This window comes from Carassius auratus, chromosome 19 (genome assembly GCF_003368295.1).
Source record: "Carassius auratus strain Wakin chromosome 19, ASM336829v1, whole genome shotgun sequence".
In the NCBI taxonomy this organism is placed as follows: domain Eukaryota; kingdom Metazoa; phylum Chordata; class Actinopteri; order Cypriniformes; family Cyprinidae; genus Carassius; species Carassius auratus.
In genome coordinates this window covers 16057900-16080206 of record NC_039261.1, presented here as the reverse complement: position 1 = coordinate 16080206, position 22307 = coordinate 16057900, and the positions used below count along the sequence as shown (strand labels likewise).

The 22307-nt window shown below is 37.6% G+C and overlaps 1 protein-coding gene across 2 annotated transcripts; it reads left to right on the top strand.

Annotated features, from left to right (window-relative positions):
* The first annotated feature begins 6198 nt into the window (after positions 1 to 6198).
* LOC113119561 (KH domain-containing, RNA-binding, signal transduction-associated protein 1-like) lies at positions 6199 to 21737 on the top strand. 2 transcript variants are annotated; one of them, XR_003294469.1, is made up of 11 exons: positions 6199 to 6507; positions 7967 to 8088; positions 13128 to 13244; positions 13480 to 13626; positions 14100 to 14236; positions 14361 to 14568; positions 14690 to 14757; positions 15933 to 15991; positions 16933 to 17122; positions 19121 to 19182; positions 19531 to 21737. XR_003294469.1 is itself a non-coding variant. In XM_026289122.1 (9 exons), the coding sequence occupies exons 1-9, from the start codon at positions 6414 to 6416 to the stop codon at positions 17037 to 17039; spliced, it is 1059 nt and encodes a 352-aa protein (XP_026144907.1). In that variant the 5' UTR covers positions 6199 to 6413; the 3' UTR covers positions 17040 to 18170. The 2 variants fall into 2 exon arrangements, 1 of the variants encoding a protein (XP_026144907.1); XM_026289122.1 differs by lacking the exons at positions 19121 to 19182; positions 19531 to 21737 and having other exon boundaries at positions 16933 to 18170.
* Positions 21738 to 22307: the final 570 nt, after the last annotated feature.

Genomic DNA, 22307 nt, shown 5'->3' with positions numbered 1-22307 from the left:
TATATATATATATATATATATATATATATATATATATATATATATATATATATACATACATACATACATACATACATACTTATATATATACATATATATATATATATATATATATATATATATATATATATATATATATATATATATAAATAAATAAGATGCCATTTGTTTTTAACTTTAGATGCCAATATATTGTACAAAATGTACTTTAAAGGGCAAGAAAATATATTTACGATGTATATATATATATATATTTAATTTATATATTTATAAATTAAAATGTATGAATATAAACTTCTGTTCAAAAGATTTTATTTATTTATAAAGAAGTATCTTGCTCTCCTCTGCATTTATTTGATAAAAAATACACTAAAAACTGTAACATTTTTACAATTTCAAATAACTGTTTTCTATTTTAATATATTTTAAAATGTAATTCATTAAAACTGGTAAAATATTTGTTAAACTTATATAATTTAATAACATGTCTTTATGTCATTTTTAAATACATTTTATGTTATGCTGAAAAAAAAACTTGTATAATGGTAGTGTATTTATATAAAAAATATTTAAAATGGCCAAAAAATATCTGAACTTGTTAAAAAAATGTATTTATGTAAATATATTGTATCATATATAAAGCTTTTTTTCTAAATTTGTATATTTGAATTATTCACACATTATATGCACAATGGATGTGAAGCAAGCAGATGATTTGATATTCCGCTTCGCTCTTTGCTGTCTTTCAGCCCTCTGCTCTAAAAGGTCATTTACACCCTCCATCCTCCGAGTGTTTGTGTCTTTGGCAGGCAGTGAGCCCGCGCGGGGGTGTGCACATGTGCTGGTGAAACACGGTCAGCCTGACATTGAGACGGGACTCGAGGGTGATAACCGCACTCAAGGCCTCGCTGTCAAGTGCTGAGGGCTCTTGTTAATTCGTTGACAGGCGATTAGGATCAGACACAGTCTGGCCATGGTAAGTGTGGCATAGTTTACTCATGGCGCTCTCCTTCCTTTCTGTTCTGGTTAATCTCCACTGTAGGCCACTGATGATTTACATAAGGCTCATATTCAGCCTAGCTTTTGAATTATGCATATACACACACCCCAGCCCGTTCGCATCTCATCGCTGTCTGCACTTTGAAAATGCACCGTGTGTGAGAGGTAATTAGTACCTTTAGTGCCGGAGCCACAGAGGTTCCCTCAAAGGAACTACGCAACTATAATGTCACTGACCTTGCAGATACTTAAATGTCTACTTCGTTTCAATACATATAGATTGACTAAAGTCAGCGGGGATATGAGAAATCTGTTCAGATGCTAATCTTGATGCACAAGTAATTATAAAGTCTTTTAATGTGATGGCACGCTGCCCAATGAAGGCCTTCAGTGAATGACATGAATGACAAACACCACATGGAGGCCACCTTTAGCACAGAAGACATTTTAAGTAAAAAGAAAAGGAAATTACTGGCTATTAACCCTAATCTGGTTGGTTCGTTTGAGGATGTGTGGCTTTCAGAGCTTCTGGGATGCTCTGGATCATGGCTTGAGGTGCACATGGCTGGGCTTATGTGTGAAGGGCAAAGTAAAGTTGGCAGTACGCCGTTTACTGCAAATCATGCCCGCGGCTGCCTCAAACTGCTTGTCTAAATCGTGTGTTTCGAATCAGTCGGGTGGACAAGAGAAAGACAAGCGTTCACCCAAACAAAAGGTCAAGCCTGATGGATCTAGTTAGACAGTCAAATTCACCTGAGCAGACTTGAGATAACGCTTCATGAATATAGTAGCCAATCAAAAAACTAAAAGTGAAGTCACACATCATTTCCACAAAGGCACTGAAAGAAGCAATTGAAGCACTGTTTCAAAGTCGTTATGGAGGAAGGGTGTGTGTGGATACTTTTAGATAAAGACGAGTTTAGACAATTCAGTCTTCACACATTAACAAGCCAGTGATACAAAAACAGAGACGATGAGATTAAAACAATGCAACGCCTCATAAAGTTGCTCTTAGTGATGCTTCAATTAATTTTCATCATCGTCTCAGATGATAAAATAGAAAATGAGACAATTTTTGACATAAAGTAGGAGCATTTGGTTATTAAAATGAATACATTACATCAGTTTGTGTGTGTGTGTGTGTGTGTGTGTGTGTGTATGTGAGAGAGAGAGAGAGATAGAGAGATAGAAGGTGAGAGAGAGTGTGTGTAATATATTAGCTTTGTTTGAATTTAATGAAAACTTTTATTAAGCAAGGAGAAATAAAATGGATGACAAGTAATAGTAATGTTTATAACGTTCCACAAGACTTCTTTTGAACTTTTATTAGAAAATGTATTATGCAACCATAATATGTTAAAAATGTTTTACCGTTTCCAGAAATAATGAATGTTTCTTAAGCAGCAAATCAGCACATTTGAATGATGTCTGAAGGATCACTGAAAAATTAGTTAAATGCTGCTGAAATTTCAGCTTTGTATCACAGTAATAAATACCATTTAAAAAGAAACGCAAATACAAAGCCATTATTAATTGTAACAATTCACTATTTAATTAATTATTTCATAATGTAACCTCACACACGCATATGTAATCTCCATGTATTGCTGTCATGAAAAGTAAAGGTGGCCATTTCTTTCTTCTGGAGTTAGAATCACTTTCTTCTGCTTTGCTGGAATACCCTTGAAACTCCCTCTAACTTGAGCAAGAAGTGAACGTGCTAACTATAGTGATTTGAAATCACTGAGACTCTCACAGATGCCATTTATCACTACTTTTATTTGCTCATTATAATTTCATGGCACCATCTTTCATAATTTAGTGCTCATCATCTGGAGCAGCTTTCTTTTTAAAAACAGCCCTTTATTTTCCTGAGCTTCAAATAACCTGCACACAAGTTCAGCTCGACACGTCCAGTGTTCGTTGCACTTTAACCTCATGTACCGCAGTGACCAAAACTGAGAAATCACCAACCATTAATGAAACATTGAAACTGCAATTCAGACTCTGAACCTGCAGCGTACCCCCATCCCCCAAACTCTGTATCATTAGGTCTACTGGTGAAACCAGAGCTCCAATGTGCAGCGGATAAAGTGCCACTGGCATGCCGTCTTTATGGAAACTGATCAAAGAGAGAGCGGGAAAAGCACATTACACATGGCATTTCACTCTCAGCCGGTGCGTACATGTTTGTGTGCTTGCTTGGAAAAGCTTTGAAAATGTTGTTCGCTTGAAGTGATTATTCCAGCATCATTAGTGTATCTTATGCTTTTTTTGGTCTCTCAGGAAACAGATCTAGCTTGAGGCCCTTAAGCAGGTTAAAGGGAATCAAACCCTGTGCTGATTAATTATCAGAGCTCCTGTGAAGCTGTGACATGTGGAAAAGTGTGCTGTTACAGGCACCTTCTAAAAGCAGCGCTGTAGTTATTTCACATCAAACACACTGGAGAGCTAATTTTAACTTATTTTCTTGAAAATAATCCATTATTCAGCTTCCCTTTGGGTCAAATTGATTGCTTGGTTTGAAGTTATTTATAAAATCTTGATTTTTTACCTTACGAAACCCTTGTGGAGCTTTTTCAGTTTTATCCATGCAATTCATTTTAAGGGACACGGAGAGAGATTAAAATGATGAATGACCTCCGTTTGGGATGTCGAGTAACTGGGAGAAACAAGTCCAACAGTTCCTCACTGAGATCTGCCTCCTAAATTGGCTTGAAAAGTCACTATTCATTGGCTTCACAATGTGAAGTCAGAGCCTGATGTGCAGCTCCAACATCAGGAAAACAACACACCAGCAGTTAAACCATGGGAGCTGTTCTCATATCACTTGACTTACTCGCTCAGTGTGTTTATTGTGTTACTGTATGAGTAACAATTTAGATTATATCGCTAATGACTAACTACACATGAACAAAAGTTTACACAATATTACCATTCTATAGTAACTACTTTTAACTTACAAGAAACTCTGATTAATTAATCAGTAACAGTAACAGTTTCTTTTTCATACTGGAACTACTCAGAAACTACATACACTTATGTGTACAGCCACCCCCAAAACCTTACAAAAACCTCAAAAGCTTACAATGACCTGAGTCTTTGCAAATTGAGTTGTCCTGCTTTTCACTTTAGAATACATTTCCAAATAATGTGCAAATCCTTCCTGACAGATTTGGTAATACTTGAGTCCTTGCTAGTGGGTTTTCATGATCTAAACTTTAAAACGAATCATGCATTATTCACATTAATAATGTAACTGTAAATAGATTCATAGTTTACCGGAAGGTATGAAAAAACAGTAGTGTTATTGATTAGATAATGGTTATGTATCTGTGTTTCTAAAGCTGTGTTCTTCTGTAAATTTCAGTACAACTTGTCTTGGAAAGTAGGTTTTCTTAACATAATTAATGTGCCAATTGTCAGTTATCAACAGAACAGAAGGGATTTGTTAAATGTGTTGCTACACCAGCTTTTGAACGAAATTTCAAGTGTTTGCCTCATGTCACAAGATGTTTTATCATAAGTTTCCGGCTATAGCAGGTGCTGAGAAGATGAGAGAGAAATTTTAAGGGAACACAGTGAGCTACAAAACAACTCACCTGATTATATTCAAACGCTTTTTAAATTACAAGATATAAAAGAAACATCAAGGAAATAAACAAACGAATATCATTATAAAGTAATAGAAGTTAAAAAATAAGTAAAAGCAAATAGCAATCTGCCACACCACATTAACTCTGTGGAGTCCTTTATGGTGTAGTCTGCTGTAACTATTTATCCTGGGAATTTAATCGATGGCCTTGTTAAGAGAAAGAGTGAGGCAAAGCACAAAAGCAGCAGAGAAGAAAAAGTGAGGAATATACGCTAGCCAATCTCAAAGGCCACAGCGGTCAGCAGCCACTTCGTTATGAGTTTGAATAGTCTGACATGCTCGAACAGAGTGTGTTAACCTTGAGCGAGGCTGAGGGGAGAAGGGGAGCGGAGGCTGGTGCAAGTGGTGCTAAAGGCCTAAGCAGGTGTGACAGTTCTGAAAGCTTTCACTGGACAAAAAGGTTTCACTGGCCTCCTAGCAATGCTGAGCAATGGTTGACCTCACTGCTCTCCAGCGCTGGCAGAGAGGAGCTGTGTTTGTAGTAGAAGAAGTGAAGGAAAACAAGCACACTTGTGTTTACATGAAAGATGCATATAAAATAATAATAGTGTAAAAGTGCAGCATATGTTCTCTAATTCAAAACAGATTAGAGATCATGAGACTGTGGCAGAATTGTCTTGTAAGTGTGACTAATTAATAAGCATGTAAATTAACTATAATTTATAAATCAAAGGATATGCAACCGATCAAGTTTACTATTTTTATAGAATTAAATGTTTCACCACCGACGCTTGAAAGTAAATCATTTTCCATTTTCATCCAGTGGGGGGCAGCAAACATTATATTATGCACTGTGCTCCCTCCCTTCACAATTTACCACATTGATGAGTCCAGAAGCTTATGCAAACGTCTGTGGATGCCTCCAAGAACCAGACAGCATAACAGCATATTAATTCATGCATAACAGATTTATATTTACTGGAAGAACACAGATAATTTTTGTATGAGGAGTGCACCACTTATATAGTGTATCTGAAGAAATATGTGTATGTGTGTGTGTGTATGAAGAGTTCAGATACACAAGGCTCTAAGTGCCATTTGAACATTTCTTGTAAAATGAGCCAGCTCCTGTGTGTAAGGTTCAGTAATTTCACTTTAATGCCAGTTAATAGGTTCTTTTTATTGCCATTAAAGTGAAATAACTGAACGTAAACAAAGGAGCCTCAGGAAATTTCTAATTTTAGAGGAAGATTTCAGATGGCACTTAGAACATTTTGCAAATGAGATCTGCACACACACACACACACACACACACACACACACACACACACACATATATATATATATATATATATATATATATATATATGTGTGTGTGTGTGTGTGTGTGTGATATATATATATATATATATATATATATATATATATATATATATATATATATGTGTGTGTGTGTGTGTGTGTGTGTGTGTGTGTGTGTGTGTGTGCGTGTGTTATTAAATGGGACTGGCAGCGTTTTCCCAAAGCAAATGCAATTTTGTATAGACAATCCAAAAACTTTCAAAGTGGGCGGTCCCATACGTCTCGTTTCGTGACGTAATTTCCGGTAGCTCAAGTCACTTGCGCTCGTCTCCAGCTTTTGTTCATCTGTCTGTGACCGCGAGCCGGAGAACAGGAGCCATTGCCTCTCAGTAACGTTACAACAGCAGCAGCACAGCAGCCGCTCGTGTGTTCGGACCTCAGAGGTGGAAGTGGATACAGAAGTAGTTTCGCCATCAGACATTTGGTGTTGAAACCTCCTTTAACTCAGAAGCTGAACATGGAGACTGAGAACAAATACCTCCCGCAGCTGCTGGCGGAGCGCGACAGCCTGGACGCGTCGTTCACGCACGCGATGAAACTTCTAACCGCAGGTAAACGCCGTTGTTTTGTGAAAACGAAGGAGAGGAGGCTAAACCGGGAACGTGTTGCTATGTAGAGAAATCGTAATTTTATTTAGAGAAACGCTGTGAATCTACGGTAGTCTTTCACGGGACGCAGGGCGACCGTTACAAAGTCTCGCTTCAGCGCGCGCGCGGCACGTGCAACCGTTTCAGTGATTATTTTATGCTTTTCTCGGCGGGACAAAATCCACTTTAACCGGGTGATAAAATTTATTTTTACCCTTCTCCATTAAAACCCGTGGTGGTGTAGAGTTGTTCTCCCCTCATTCACCGGGCAGCAGTCCCGTGTCCGCGCCAGTGCGATGTTTGAGCCGCGTGTTGGATTCGGTTTAACGTTAACCGCTGTGCGTTCTTCGAAGTGGAAACTTTTGAACCAGATTACGCGTTTTATACAACTCTACCACAGCAAACTAGTATTGTAATGTTATAAGAATTATAGTAAATTTCAGTGAGATATAAAAAAATGACTGTCGTATTATAACTATTTATTATTTGTTTAATATAAATATTTGTTGCCCTTTGTTTGCTTGTAAGGAGGGCTCTGTATCTAAGGGGGTCAACGTGGCGTTTCTTTGTAACGTTACGCGTCAAGTCCCAGCCTTACATTCACTTATCTTTCATGTCTAGACGGAAAGATCTGGAAAGCTTTAGATGAAAACCTTCCAAGTTTGATCAAATGCAATTGAAGTCGGCTGAATGTCTTAAGTTTGAGATTAGTCGTAGTAATAAAAACCATGTTCCGGACCATATGTGCCTTTAGTGCGGGAAGTGTTACATCTGGAGATGAAATGGTTTTTTGGTGTAGGAAATGTCTTTTCCTGGCCTCATTTCACCACGTCTTATATCATCAGTCTAGTGGGAGGTTAACCGTATCTTGTGGCTTATATTAGCAGATCAGTTCCTTAAGTTACCTTTGCAGAGGCATGCAAGTGTTGGTTTTTAGCATCACACTTGCAGTAAAAAGCAGGCTATTGATTGATGGCTTTTGCTGCCAGTGAGGCAAGCACTTTTCTTTGCAACCTGAAGCAAACACTTAAATCTCAGAAGCACATGTGGGATTGATGTAAAATGACCTAGAGATGGCTAGAGAAAATCTTCCAGGCCTGTAAACACAAATTTCTAATCCAGTCATATTTAAATGAGGGTGATATAACCAAGTATGTTAATATCACTCCTGATTATTGATGGCCATTTTTAAGGGTTAAACCTTGATTCTTGAAACAGAATATATTAATGATCTTGTTATCTGATTGAAGTTAAAACGCAATGTGCGCAAATGTTTCTGGTGTTTGAGTTTTGTAATGCAAGTAATATCTGGTTAAGCAATGACTTGTAAAGTAACTTCAAATATATAGAGATGGTCTAATTTTTGCGTTTAAATGTTCAAATCTGGTGCCAGATATTTTTTTTTTTTTTTGTGGCTTTTTAGAAATCGAGAGGGTTGAGAAAGGAGAAACCGAGAAAGATACAGAAAGCTACCTGGACATCTTCACCCAGAAAAACATTAAACTGAAGGAAAGGGTTCTCATACCAGTCAAACAGTACCCTAAGGTGAGTGTCACTGTGGTATTCAGGAACATGTATGCTGTGCTGGTTTGCTCGATTACATGTGCGCTGCTTCAGATCTGGTGTTGAATGAATGTGTAACACCTCAGTGGAAGGAAAGGTTACCTAAGGATTCTTGAGGGGTACAAAAAATTAAAGGAAAGTAGAACCTATTTCTTGATAAGTATTGCATTCGTATTGGAAAGAACCATTAAATAGTGGAATAGTAGTTCTGGTCTCACCAAAAGCATTTTTTTTTTACAATTTTGCAAACATTTAATACTGCAAAAGACCTTAAATCTGTCATGAAGAGACTTTAGTTATTTTCTAAATGCATGTTTTTTTTTGGTATACGTCCTGTGATATCTTACCTGCCAGAGGCGATCAGACCGTTTGATTGAGTCTTCTGCTGTTTTAGAGGCAGTAGCAGTATTTTTTTTTTTGACCTTGCAAGTTTGCTTTGTAGATAAGTTGGGATGAGATGAAAGTAACATTTTATTTTTCTCCACCTCTTCCCAGAATCCAATCTTGAGCGCTTTTTTCCCTTCTTTTAGTATTACATGAATATCAGATTGGTATGCAAGAAAATGATTGACTGATTATGCTGCTCAAGTCCAATTGAAAAAATGCTGTTTCTCTTTAGAACAGCTTGTTATATTAAGCTTTTGCTTAGATTTGATAAAAAAAAAAACGGATAGTCATGAGGATGTGCCATGTGTGGACCGTGTTTGAGGCAGCAAATTATGTTAGGTCTTTGCTTATGACTTGCCTCAAACTTGTCAGCTGGACACAATATAATGATTTTAATGTGCTGAGACATATTAATATAACTGAGTGATGGGAGTTATTAACATAACTGTCTGTTGATTACGATAAACTGCTCATAAGGTTAGTACATTTCCATTTAAGAAATTGAGCATGAACATGAATAACAATTTAAAAAAAAATCAAAAGTTTGATTAATTCATCCATGAAGATTATCTCAAGCCATAATGACGCTCTAAATGCATTAAAACATTGTGAACAACCTGAATGAAGGTGCTTATGTGAACTTTAATTTGAACTTCTAGGGTTGCAAAGGGGTGGAAAATTTCTTGGAATATTCCAAAAATCCTGGAAGCAAGTTAACAATTTATGGAATGTTTCCGAAATTTACTAGAAATGTTCCATCTTTTTGCAACTCGACATATTTTTTCATAACAATAATCTATTTTAGGGGTGGCCGATATGACTAAAATCTTATCACAATATGAGAAAGTTTATATCACAATAAGATATATCTTGATATAGTTATTTTTTTCTTTTAATAAGATTTTTTTATGATTAAGATTTGATACCATAGAATTTTCATAATCCTTGTCACCAATGTCAATATCAAACTAATACAAGAAAAAAAAGAAAAAACTCAAGCTCACTGGAGATACATAAACAGTCAGTGATGAAATAAGAACAAGAAACTAATTACACGACAATAGGAATAAAACTACTATCGATAAGAAATACAGTGTGTAAAGGAATTAGTTATCTATACACACACACACGCACACACACATATTTATAGAATTTATCTCATTAGCTTTACTTTTTCTTATTCTTGTTACATGAATGGCAGACAGGATAAATATTGGACAGCTTCCCCTTTAAGACTGAAGTCAGGATAACATATACTTTTACACATGTGCTTTCTCTCGCAATTGTTTACATTCCCTTAAGACCTAAACGACTGTGATTGAGGATACTTGTATTTGGATGCATATGTGTTTATGCAACCGTTCAAAGCCAATAAAGCGGCAAAAATGCTCACAAGCTCTATTAGCAGCTGATGTGTGACTTACTCACTCTGACACAGAAACAGGCCTAAAATCAGTTGTTTTAAACGGCAGTGCTTAAAAGCGCAGACAATCAATAAGTTTTCGTGGCCACGCGCAGAGCAACGTCACATGAGCGCGCGCATGCTGTTATTCATGTGTCTGCCTGCATCTGTGTAATACATGTAAGACTACCGTCATTCAAATAATGAAAACCATATTGCCGTAAACAATGTATTTTGCGGCACCACGAAATAAATGATAGAGCACAATATGAATCGATAGACTTAATTTCGTCCATCTGATTTATATCGTCATGTCGCCCAGCCCTAATCTCAATTTTTTTTTTTTTCAAAAACTGAGCATGTCCATGTGTTAGTGAATAGATTGCCCTCCACTCTTCATCCAGATTGTAGTATGGATGCAGAGAAAGCCCATATGGAAGCACATTTGGGTCGATTCTGGCTGAAATGTGGCACTGTTGGTTCAGCCTTGGCTAAGGTTGGGCCGATGGATGATGCTATCGTCCATCGCTGATGGCTGATAGATAATACAATGTTGCACTGGCATCCAGATCCCCCACCCCTTTTTAAAAAATGCACAATTGCTTTTTAGTCTCTATATCACTTTCGAGATTAGTTATAGCACAGACTCTATTCATGCTATGGAGCTACAGTATTTGCCGCACATTTTACAAGATCATATGTTTGTCAGTGGTGCTAAGGATCTGCAAATCATTTGCCATCGTCCTCAGTCATCTCTCCTTACTAGTGTCAACACCGAGATGCGGCAGTTGTCATGTTGCGCCGCATCAGCTAAAGACTTCTACACTGGACACGAAAAGCAACTGTTGAAAATAATTTGAAATGTCAACTCTTCATAAATAGAATGCAGCAGCAGTTTACTTTCAGGGATTTGTGGCGTCGTTTCGCATCCAATGTAGACTGCATCATAGAACATTTATACAAAATAAATCAAATTAAAAAAAAATATATAAAGAATATTTACAACTATTTACATGCAGGTATAAAAGGGATCTTGCTTGGAAGAGGGAAGAGTGAGAGCCAAAGTGAAGGAGTGGAGACTCATTTGTTTCTATAAAAGTACGAAGATGTAGCGTACAGCTCTGGGTATCCCCATACAGTGATGGCGATTTGTTTTTGGATTTCTGCCTCTGCTCGCTTAGTCATAATCATGTCACTACTAAAGCAAGCTCCTGATTGGTTAACTTGGTGTGAATTATCGTTCATATTTTCATATTTTTCAACTTGAGCAAATCACGCGTTACGCACTTCAAACGCCCGAAATGCTCAATTTGCGCTACAGGATGTCTATCGCATCTTTGCATTGACTTAACGCTTCATTTGCAAGTCTGATGTGAATGCACCATAACAGCTGAGTTGAGGCTACAAAACACTTCTGGCTGACAAACAGCTTTTCTCAATGGATAGTTTAGGCTGAAAGCTGTTGTAAGTACAGCAGGTCCGCACTCAGTGTAGTTGTGCTCATTTTTTTCATGGGTGGGGTGCTGCTAGAATTAAGGAAATCGGCCACTGAGAATTTTTTGGTGGTTTAATCTTGACTTAAATCTACAGTATGCGCATGAGACAATGTTGTTGTTCTGTTGTCTTTGACATCAGAACTATTGTGCTACTGGCAGCGCCACCCTCTGCTCGCATGAATGCGTCATCAGCACCAAAAACATGGAGAATTATTGTCTAAAAAACAATTTGCAAAGCCTATTTGATATTCTATTAAAAAACCAACAAATTGAATATAAAAAATTAGGGCTGTACTAGAATAATCGAATATTCGAATATTCGTTTGGTGGGATGGCATTCGATTTTCAGTTTTGAGATTCGAATATTCTTTTTTTTTTTTTTTCAACACGTGACTTCCGTCGCGGATTCATTCTCACTCATGCTTGAACCGCCCGTTGGTGAACGTAGTGATTTATTTCATCTCATACTGAATAGGTACAAAATGCCCAAGACCTCAGCTGTTTGTGAGCACTTTAAATTAAGTGAGGATGACAAGACAAAGGCAGTGTGTCAAATATGCGATTTGAAACTGGCCTACCACAACAGCACCACAAGTTTGAAAAATCACCTGAGTTCTGTAAGTAGCACGCGGCAAAAACAAACAAACTGCTTTTATGCGCTTAATTTGCTATCATAAATAGGCTAATTGCAACATGCTTTCAATAAAAGCATTGCGCATTTTAAAGCTTTAAATTAACAAAAAGTCAGAATAAGACAAAATAAATCTCTTATATAGAATAAAACTAATTGTAATAGATATAATATTTTGTGTCATTTTAAAAACAATTCATTTATTCTTATTCAGCTGTTTATAAGCATGCTACCGTGTTCTTTATTTATTACAGTTCGTTGAAATCACTGCGTGTTACTAATTTAATTTCTGTTTTGGGATTCGTTTTAAAGAAATGTTCGTTATTAATACCTTATTAAAGTTCTTGCTCTCAACAGACTTTGTGTTTTGTATCACCCGTGTAATGCGTACCGGAAACTGTTCTAATTAAAAGATTATTAAATGTTTATTAATATTTAAAAAATGTGTGCCACCTGATCATATTGCACCAAATGCAACACTGCACTCCACTGGGTCTGCCGCAACACATTTACGATGCCGAAGAGTGAAACGTGAAGTCGTGAAAGATGATACAAATGCAAACCCACACTATTATTATATATTTAGCCCCACCCACCGAAGCTTCGAATATTCGATATTGATTGCCACCTAAGCTTCGAAGCTCAAAAAATGGCATTCGAAACAGCCCTATAAAAAATTGTGACCCATCCCTGAGATTTATTCAGCAGCAGACTCTTTGATTCTCTCTGCTGAAAGTTCCTTTAATTTTAAATGTTGGACCTAGCTCTTAGTTTTTTTTTTTTCGAGTGTTTTTGCAAAGAAACATGTTTTTTTTGTCTTCCAAGTGTGATTTATAAAAAAAAAAAAAAAAAAAAACATTTTTTGCTGAGTGTCCTAATTCTTGTGTTCCCAGACTGCCTAATGTTACCCTTTGCTTTCGTGTCAAGCAGTGCACGACTCTGGCCTTTGATCTCTGTGCATTGCATTTAGTCTGGTCCTCTTCAGGAAGATCAAAACTATTGAGTTTTTAGTCCTTGAAAACAACTTCAGTCAGTCTAAGTGAGGCACTGTAGAATTCTTCTAACGATGTGGGTTTAATATTTAAGTTTTTGTTTCTTTGTGCAGTTTAACTTTGTTGGGAAGATCCTTGGACCTCAGGGGAACACAATCAAGAGACTGCAGGAGGAGACTGGCGCTAAGATCTCTGTACTGGGGAAAGGATCCATGAGGGACAAAACCAAGGTAAAGTGTTATTGAGGTTCTTTTTAAAAGTTTGAATTAATTTGCAAGAACGATTTACCAGGGGCACCTACTTTTGTTGTTGGAATTCTAAGATGGCACTAAAATCTCTAAAGGAATAAAAGGATGATTCTAGGCTATTTGATGCATCACATTCTGGTTGTCTGTCTTTGTGAATGAAGGTTAAATGAAAAACTAAGGGTAAACTGGATCTGCTGAACTGCTTTGTGTTTTTTAGGAGGAAGGCTTGAGGAAAAGTGGAGAACCAAAGTATGCACATTTGTCCATGGAGCTTCATGTGTTTATTGAGGTGTTTGCTCCTGTTCCTGAGGCATATGTGCGCATGGCTCATGCCATGGAGGAGATCAAAAAGTTCTTGTTCCCTGTAAGTACTCAGAAATCTGCTCTAGATTCAAGAAGGGCAGCAGATCATGTTCTTTGCAGTGAAGTGCTGATATTGTGTTTTGTCTAAGCTTTCCGTTTATAGTGCTGTGATTTATAGCGCTGTGATTTATGAATTCCAAATGGGCCATTGTTTAAGTCCAAACCGCCTGCGTTGTTGGATTGTAACTCCACTTGCTCTGCCTGTGGCAGCAGATTAATATTTAATGATAAATTGGTTGTTTTCAAGCTCATTTCTGTGCCTAAACTAAGTGACCGAAAGGTTTCACTAAACAGTGTGTGCGTTTCCACTACAAATCACTTTAACCTTTGTACATTGTGCTAATGGCCTCATGAGTTATGCAAGTCTAGGTTTCACCTGCTGTTCAACTCTTTAAGCATCTGAATTTATGGAAAGATACAATGTCCTGATGTGATGAAAGTGTAATTTTACTAAGCTATGTGCCTGTCTCCCAGGACATGATGGATGAGATTTGCCAGGAGCAATTCATGGAGATGAAGTTTCTAAACGGTGGCCAGGAACATGGGGGCAGAGGCCGAGGAGGGCCACCAATCAGAGGACGTGGAGGTCTTCCTCCTCCTGGAGTACCCAGGTACCCACACTAATGAATGCATCTTTTTAAAAGATTAATTGTGACTTGGTTTGAGCTGGATTTGCATTTAGATTCTAAAACTGGTTTTAATGCAGAGAGAACCTAACGCTTTTAATCTTTGCAGGGGTCGTGGTATGCCCCCACGTGGTGGTCGTGGTGGACCCCCTCGAGGTGGAGCCACAAGGGGAGCACCTGCAGGAAGAGGAGGACCATCAGCCCAGCCGCCCAGGGGAGCAGCTTCTAACCGTGCCCGTCCACCCGCCCCTGCGTCTCAGAGGATGCCCCCTCCACCACCCTCGCACCCTACTGCTCAAGAGTCATACGAAGAATATGTATGTTTTTTTTTTTTTTGCTTATAGATTTTATGATTTTGCTTTGAAGATATTGAGTGCACTAGTATCTTCAAAGTTTATGCTGCTGTGGATTGATTTCTTTTTTTCTTTATTTCTTCAGCCTTATGACGAGAGCTACACAGAGGCAGGCTATGAATCCTATGACAGCTACTACAGTCAGCCACAAGCGTAAGTTAATAGTACAATTTATTATTAATATTATTTTTGGTTTGAGACCTGGAAAGTGCAGGTTTCCTCACCAAGATGAACTTATCTTATAATTACTGTGGTTTTTGGAGAAAGGGCGATGTTCTTGGCTTAGTTCAGCACTTCTCAAAGTCCAGACTCTGATCTGGACCCGGAGGGAATTCAATCAGGGCCCTCCATATCGTATTTCAAGTGACTAATTATATTTCCTACTTTGTGTATTTTTGGAGATGGTCCGAAATGGAAGCGAAGGCAGGATGTTTAAAGATTTCGTGTGACATTCTGTTGTCATGATATGCAGTGAGCTTAAGTTTTATGTAATCGGGCAACACTTCACCGCTGGATAATGAGTTAAATATTTACACTTATATTATGCCCAGTTGACTTAATGGCAGTGTCCAGTATTTTCATTACATTGATTTATTTTCACAATATCAAAACTGACAGAAATAGATTTCCCCAAAGACTTAGTTGAATAAACTGAGCACTGCACATTTCAAAAAATTTTTAATTAATGTATCTTTGAAAAGACCCTCTTCAGAAACCCTTTGATGTCATTTTCATTTAGTCTTTCCTGTAATGCCTGATAAAGTGGTGTTTGAGCGCTCAGTGCTTATTTGATTACAGCTGTTACCGGGGAAACGCTGGTGTCTGTCAACAAACATAAACAAACTGTTTTGAGAAAGTGCTTAAGTTTTGAGCCATGTATTATTACTATAAATGAGGCTGCTACCACTACTATTACTGTCTTGTGCCCTGCAATAAACATTAACTCAAACTGTCTTTTATAATTTTATAAAAAAATAATCTGCCAAAAAAGAACGCTTTAAATATTGGCCATCCTCTGCCCTGATTTCTAAATATCAGCATCAGCCAGAGAAAAACACTTATCAGTCGAGCTCTGTTGCTGACACTTAAATTGTTTTGCCACTTTGGCAATTAATGTATTTTGAATGCAAAAGGCTTTTTTTATTATGCATGTTTTGTAATAACCAATTGTTCCGGACCTTTGACATTGATGAAAATTCAGATTTGGACCTTTTGAATGTAGATTTGAGAACCCCTGGCTTAGTTTATTTGAGGAAATTCAGGCCAGGTTGTCTTGTGTAAGAGTTGTTCATTTGAACAGTGTTTGTGCTTGCTTATTTTTATTTCAGAGAACCAGAATACTATGACTATGGACATGGAGAGACACAGGAGGGCTATGAAAACTATGGTAAGTTTAGTTTACTAGTCATTTAATACACAAACCTTCATCTGTTGCTGATGGTTTCAAACATTTATTATCGTTACTTCAAGGGTGTGGACAATGTTACAGTTGATAACACTGGTGTTACTGGACAGAACAGTTCCTGTATTTCAAGTTGGTTACAGAAGTATTACTACCTACTGAGTCCTGGCCAATGTTATTTATATATTTGGAAATAAAGCCCGTCACACAGGCAGTCTGAAATCGCATACCGTCTACCATTACTGTTGAAGTACATTTATATTTGGTATGAATATGACTTTTTGAATACTATGAATTTGGAAAAACTATACTTGTCAGGGTACTCTGACCTATTGTGTATTATGAAGTAGCTATATCTGGATGAAGCACACATCCAGTTTACTTTATACTTATTTTATAGCAAGTGCCCTACCAGCAATGTTTTGAATGACTTTTAAATAGGCCTGCACGATTAATTGCATGTGATCATCATGCGTGTCTCGTCAGTAAAGCCGGTTCTGTGATTAGCAGTAAATATCCATCACTTGCTTTCAAATGAAACTACACTTACTACACAGAGTCGTAGTTCGCTGACAAGCTGTGCAATACCGCGTCATAATCGAAGATGTATCACATTCGGTTATGAATGCAATATTGCGTAGCTTTTCAGCGAACTACGACTCTGGGTAGTAAGTGTAGTTTCATTTGAAAGCAGGTGATGGATATTTACTGCTCATCACAGAACCAGCTTTAGTAAAGAGACAATCGCATGCGATTAATCGTACAGAGCTACTTTTAAACAATTCTTGTACATTTTCATTTATAACCATTCTAATACAAATTTGTTTGGGGCTTAGTGGAGATGATTTATTTACATGATATCTTTTGGTGAGCTATAGATTGCTTGCTGTTGTTTCACCCACTTGCAACTGTGTTTGCTCCCGCAGCTCAAGATGACTGGAACGGGACACAGCGCGCTGCTGGCGGTGGAAAAGCTACCACTCAGAGACAGACTAAGCCTGGGTTAAGGGAACACCCATATGGACGATACTAAGTCTGATTAGTGGAACGTCACCCAACGCTTCGCCATGACAACTGTCTCCCATGGCAGCTCACGCTTTAAGCAACCCGACAAAAGTAATTGTCCGTTTGTTTTTTTTGTTTTTGTTTTTTACTCTGGACTTTTTTAAAGAAACTCGACAGAATGGCATTTGATTGCCTCAAGAATCAACATAACCTTTAGAAGGATTAGTTTAAACATGGCTGTTTTTTTATTTTTATTTTTATTTTATTTTTGTTTTTGCCAATATCTCTTCCTCTGCTCATACCTACCCTTGCTTTTTTTGCATTTGTCCATGGTAAACGTTTGTTCCAATGATTGGAAAAAGTATTTAGCTGAAAGGTAAAGCATAACAACTGTACAGCCACTTTTTATGTGTCTCAGGACACCACTTTAATTTTGTGTTACCTTAAAAACTCTGCTGAGGTGCAGTTGCAGATTCCCATGTAGGCTACATTTCAAAATTCTGTTTAATACTAGCAAATCAAAAATACCCTAAACGTAATGTCTGTTTTGTAATAAGGAGTATAAATTACTGAAATGCAAAATGTCTTTAATGGTATTTCCAACAGCCATTGATTATTCCTAATTTGATTTAAATAGTCTTAAAAGCTGTAAATGTTAATTTAGGCCTCAATATTTTTCCTTGTATCTTTAGAGTTTTGAAATATAGCCCAATTAGACGCTGTTGAGATGGAATGTCCTCAAATCCTTAATTTGTTAAAATAAAATGTTACTTTTCAAAACTGTTCTGTAGAATAACCCATGTTTGGCTGCTTATGTTTAAAGGGGGAAAAATAGTCAGATTATCATGGATGACACCATGCTATATAAACTGCATGCACAAACTGCTTAAAAAAGGATTTGGACAACAATCTCCACAAGGGTCATCTCTTTCTTATGTAAAGGGATCCTGCAGCTAAAACTGACTCTTATTGTACATAATTTAAAGAAAAAAAACAACCCATATCCAAACTGTTCTTTACTGCCATTTAGTATTTGTATCCTCTCCATAAAATGCAGAATGACTTGTGTAAGCTTGCCTAAATAGGTAACTAAATCTGTCCAAAACATGTTTTGCAGCATATGTCAATAAAGCCTAGATTGTTTTTTATGAAACTTTAACCTGGTTTATTTTTCTTTGTCTTCATAAAATCTGAAATGGCCTTTTAAATAACTCATAACCTTCGGATCGATTTTAAATTTAAAACCATGCATGTAGTCTGAAGACGTAAACTACACTAAAGGAGTCTGTTTAAAGTGTTTGATTTGACAATTAAAAGCACACCTTTAATGTTTCTCTCTCTTTTTATACTTAAAAAGGACCCTAGAGGTAAGACCTGTGCTCTTTAAAATAACCTGGATAGCTTCCTAATGTCTATAGAGAGAACTAAAGCATTCGATGCTTGGGTATGTATTAAACTTTTCTTGAATGACATTTTATTTTTGGTCTCAGAATGGGAAATGTATTACAGCCTGAAATAATTTGAATTTAAAAGTTAAGTTATGCAGGGGCCATATTTGTCAAGACTGATGCAAAGACAAGTTGGCTGCTTTTAGTAAAGAGGACAGGAGAGGACTGTTAAACTTAAGTGCAGCATTGTAAAGGTAACCCTAACCCTAAATTTGTACGTGAGTAGTGTTACATTTATATACTTAAAACTGTTTGGTAACAGCGTGCAATGTTTTAAAAGATTCAATCGTTTAAAAATATAAAAGTAAAGTGGAAAAATATACATATACAAACACGCAGTAATAGATTTTGCTTATAATAATATTTCTGTACTAACATTTCAGAGCAGAATTATAATGCAACTCATGCTAAAAGTGCTCAGTGTCAAATCTTGATCCATCTATGTTTGTAATGCTGCTCCTGTTTCTTTTTTTTTTCTTTTTTCTTTTGCGATTTAATTGTTTAACGTATTGAAAAACTCAAATGTCCTACCTGAAAAAGTTACCTGGAAAAGCTTGAGTTGCATGACTCAAACTTGGCAGATTGCATGAGCTTCGTCAATACAAAATAGTTTATCATAGCAATGTTTGGCTGTTCGCTCATAGCATTCTCTCTTCCTTAGGTTGTGATGCCAAGCAATTCCTGGAAATGGAACATTTCATCGAGTGTCAGACCTCTCCTCAGGTCAGTTATCTTTTCCACTGAAACTGAAAGCTGCATCAATGCAAGTCCATTAAAAAAAGTTTTGTTACTATGTTTGTTTTCTGTAGTTTTAGTCCATCTTAATTCTGATGAGTCAAAGCTTTCCAAATCTGCGTGTTCTGCAAGAAGAGCTAAATGGCACAAAGTTGCACTGCCCTAATGGGCTTGCTTCCGGTTTCCACTATATACTCAGCTCTGTAATTACTGGTAGCTCCAGTGGCTAAATGTGATGAATGGACTACTGGCAGATTTAGATTTCTCAGTGTTGTGTGTGTGTGTGTGCTCCTTCATCTTGCTTGCTTTGCTGATCAACTTGTAATTCTCCTACAGGAAAAGACAAGCGTTTGTTCGCAGTGTAAGAGCAATCTTACCTTTGAACACCAGCTGCCTTTAAGGAATCATGGACAGTCTGACTGAACAGCTTCTGAACAGTGTGGAATGGCAGAAATCGATGGTCCTGTCGGCTAACATTTGATCCAGCATCCTCGTAATGTGTTAAAGCAGAAAAGTCTTAAGCTCTTGGTGCGGTTTATATTGGCTCTCCAGTCATTATGCAAGGTCATTTTCTTTGTACTGAAAGTTTCTTTATACTTGTTCACCTCATCAAGTGCTTTCTAAGCACACTTTATTTGCAGTTTTCATCTTTTAAATTGACTACTACAGCTCATGTTGGCCAAGAAATAATTTTAACAAGCTCAAAAAATTCTGTCTGGGCTCTCCAGACGTCTACCTCTGACAATACTCCAGTGCTTTATTCTGCAAGACGAGCATTTCTTCCCTGGTTCCTTGCTCGAGGAACGTACATGCTAATTTGGAGCTGTCCAGCCCCTATCTCTTAGCACAGACTTTGTCCGTTAATTGCCATGGTAATTTTAATCTTTCTCTTGAGTAGATATGTTTGAATGGGTTTATGCTGGCGGTGCTCTCTTGCAGTTGTATGAATCACAAATGAATCTTGTGTCTGATGAACCAAGCACAAAAAGCTCCAGGTTTTTGCAGTGTAGCGTAACGGTTGATCTAAATCATACCAATGTTTTTTACCTTCTGGATAAAGGTCTTACTTGGCCTATTTGAGAGCTTTCCATAAATTCCATAAAAGTGTTGTTGTTTTTTTTTAAATCCTTGCTGTGTTTTGCACTGTGCATGTGTATGTGGTGTTGTCAGTGTATATCGCTGTAGCTTCCATCTCTTGAACCCAACCCCCCCCCCCCCCAGCACACACAGGATCTGTGCCTGTCATTCTGACCAATTACCACCGCTAACAGTGTGTCCTCCCCCGCAGAGCCACCACTGGTTGCTGACTGGCTAACATGACTAATGCATTATTGCATTAGAGACAAATCAGTCCTCAACAAAGATTTTAATAAGCATCAGCCACTGCTCAAGTTTCATCAAACAATTGGAAATGGGTACGTGTGTGTGTGTAGAGGATTGACTGGTTTGTATGCAGACTTCACCGTTATGAAAAATTGCAAAAGCAGACAGATGCTTAGGGGTTAAAGAAAACTACTCTCAAAAAGACCGAAATTTTCAAACCCACTGTGAGCACTTAATGGGTCTCTGTTGACATGGTCATATCTGTTTCCATTGGACATGCGTGGCCTTACAGCTGCTGGGGGAATGCCTCTGGGGTAATATGCAAGGCATGTGTGGTGGTCTGAAACTGGGGGATTGTGGCTTGGCAGCTCTTTCCTTTTTAACACACATTGTGCATGCCGAAAACAGGAAGCATGGCTTTGTGAATGCAAATGGAATTGAAAAATGCTTACACTACTGACTGTCCATATTCCTGCATGGTTATTTTGCTAGATTCACACCTAACCAGTTCACACACACTCCAGGGAGTCAGGGTTTTGAGTGCACGGGGAGGAGTTGTGACGGTTTCTGGCTCGCGTCCTGGAGAACAGTGGCCGCTGGCCACCTCCTTTAGTGTGAAATGCGGGTAATAACTGAGCCTCCTAAAGGTCTCTCTCAATGTGCTGTGATGAAAATGAATTGAATCCATCCATGTGGAATCTGGCTCGAGTTATCCGTAGCCCTCCAGGACTAAAAGTTGGACCCCTCCACCTTGGCTGTCGCTGAAGTAAAATTCCATTGCATGTTTTCCAACATCCACATAAGCAGACACACCTAACATAATGTCGGGAAACCATGGGAATTGCTTGGGATTAGTGATGAAATACAAGTGCCAGGAGTCTGAATTCTTTTGTTTTCCTAAGGAGATTGATGAGCCTGTATTTACAGTGCAACTAAACTGGATTTGAGCTTATTGAAGTGCCTAGCTGTTGGCCTTATCTCAGTAGAAGCAAACTAAAGCCTTTGGGGTCAGAGAAACTGTTTGGTGTCTTGGGGGATCGGACAGAATTTTTCTTTACATTTGAAAGTCATTCAGACTTGTTTGGTGGTTGGTGAATCCAAGGGCACTCCCACACAGCCTGCATATTATTATGTTCGACTGTACAATGAGAATACTTTTATTCACAGATGTTTTTAACTGTTTTGTATTGTCAAAAATAAAAAGAAACTGGATTAAAGAAGTGGCTCCTATGTGTCTATTTCAAAGCTTGTCTTCGTGTCTCTTGATAGCTTGTTCTCTTTAGGGTTTAAGAATGGACTACATCTGACACAAATATAACAATGGTTTACAGTAAAATCATTCAGTGAAAAATATACAGTGCAATAACTTGGCTGCTAAAGAATGAAGCAATGCACTCAATCAGCTACCATCTTTATCAAATGCTACTGTAATTTGACTTCATTTTCATGTTTAGGTGTCAGTGGCTCCCTTGTCCATATATATATATATATATATATATATATAATTTCTTTTTTTGTTTTAAGCCATGCAACCCTTGTGCTATAAAGCCAAGGTCTCCAACCCTGTTTTTGGAGAACCACTGGCCTGCAAAGTTTAGCTTCAACCCTATTCAAACACCTGAACCAGCTAATAAAGGTATTTTAGGATCACTTTAGAATCATAGGCAGGTGTGTTGAAGCAGGTTGCAGACCGACTTTGCAGGATTGTAGGGCTGTCCAAGCTCCAACCCCAATTAAACACACCTGAACCAGCTAATCAAGCTTTTATTAGGCATATTTGAAACTTCCAG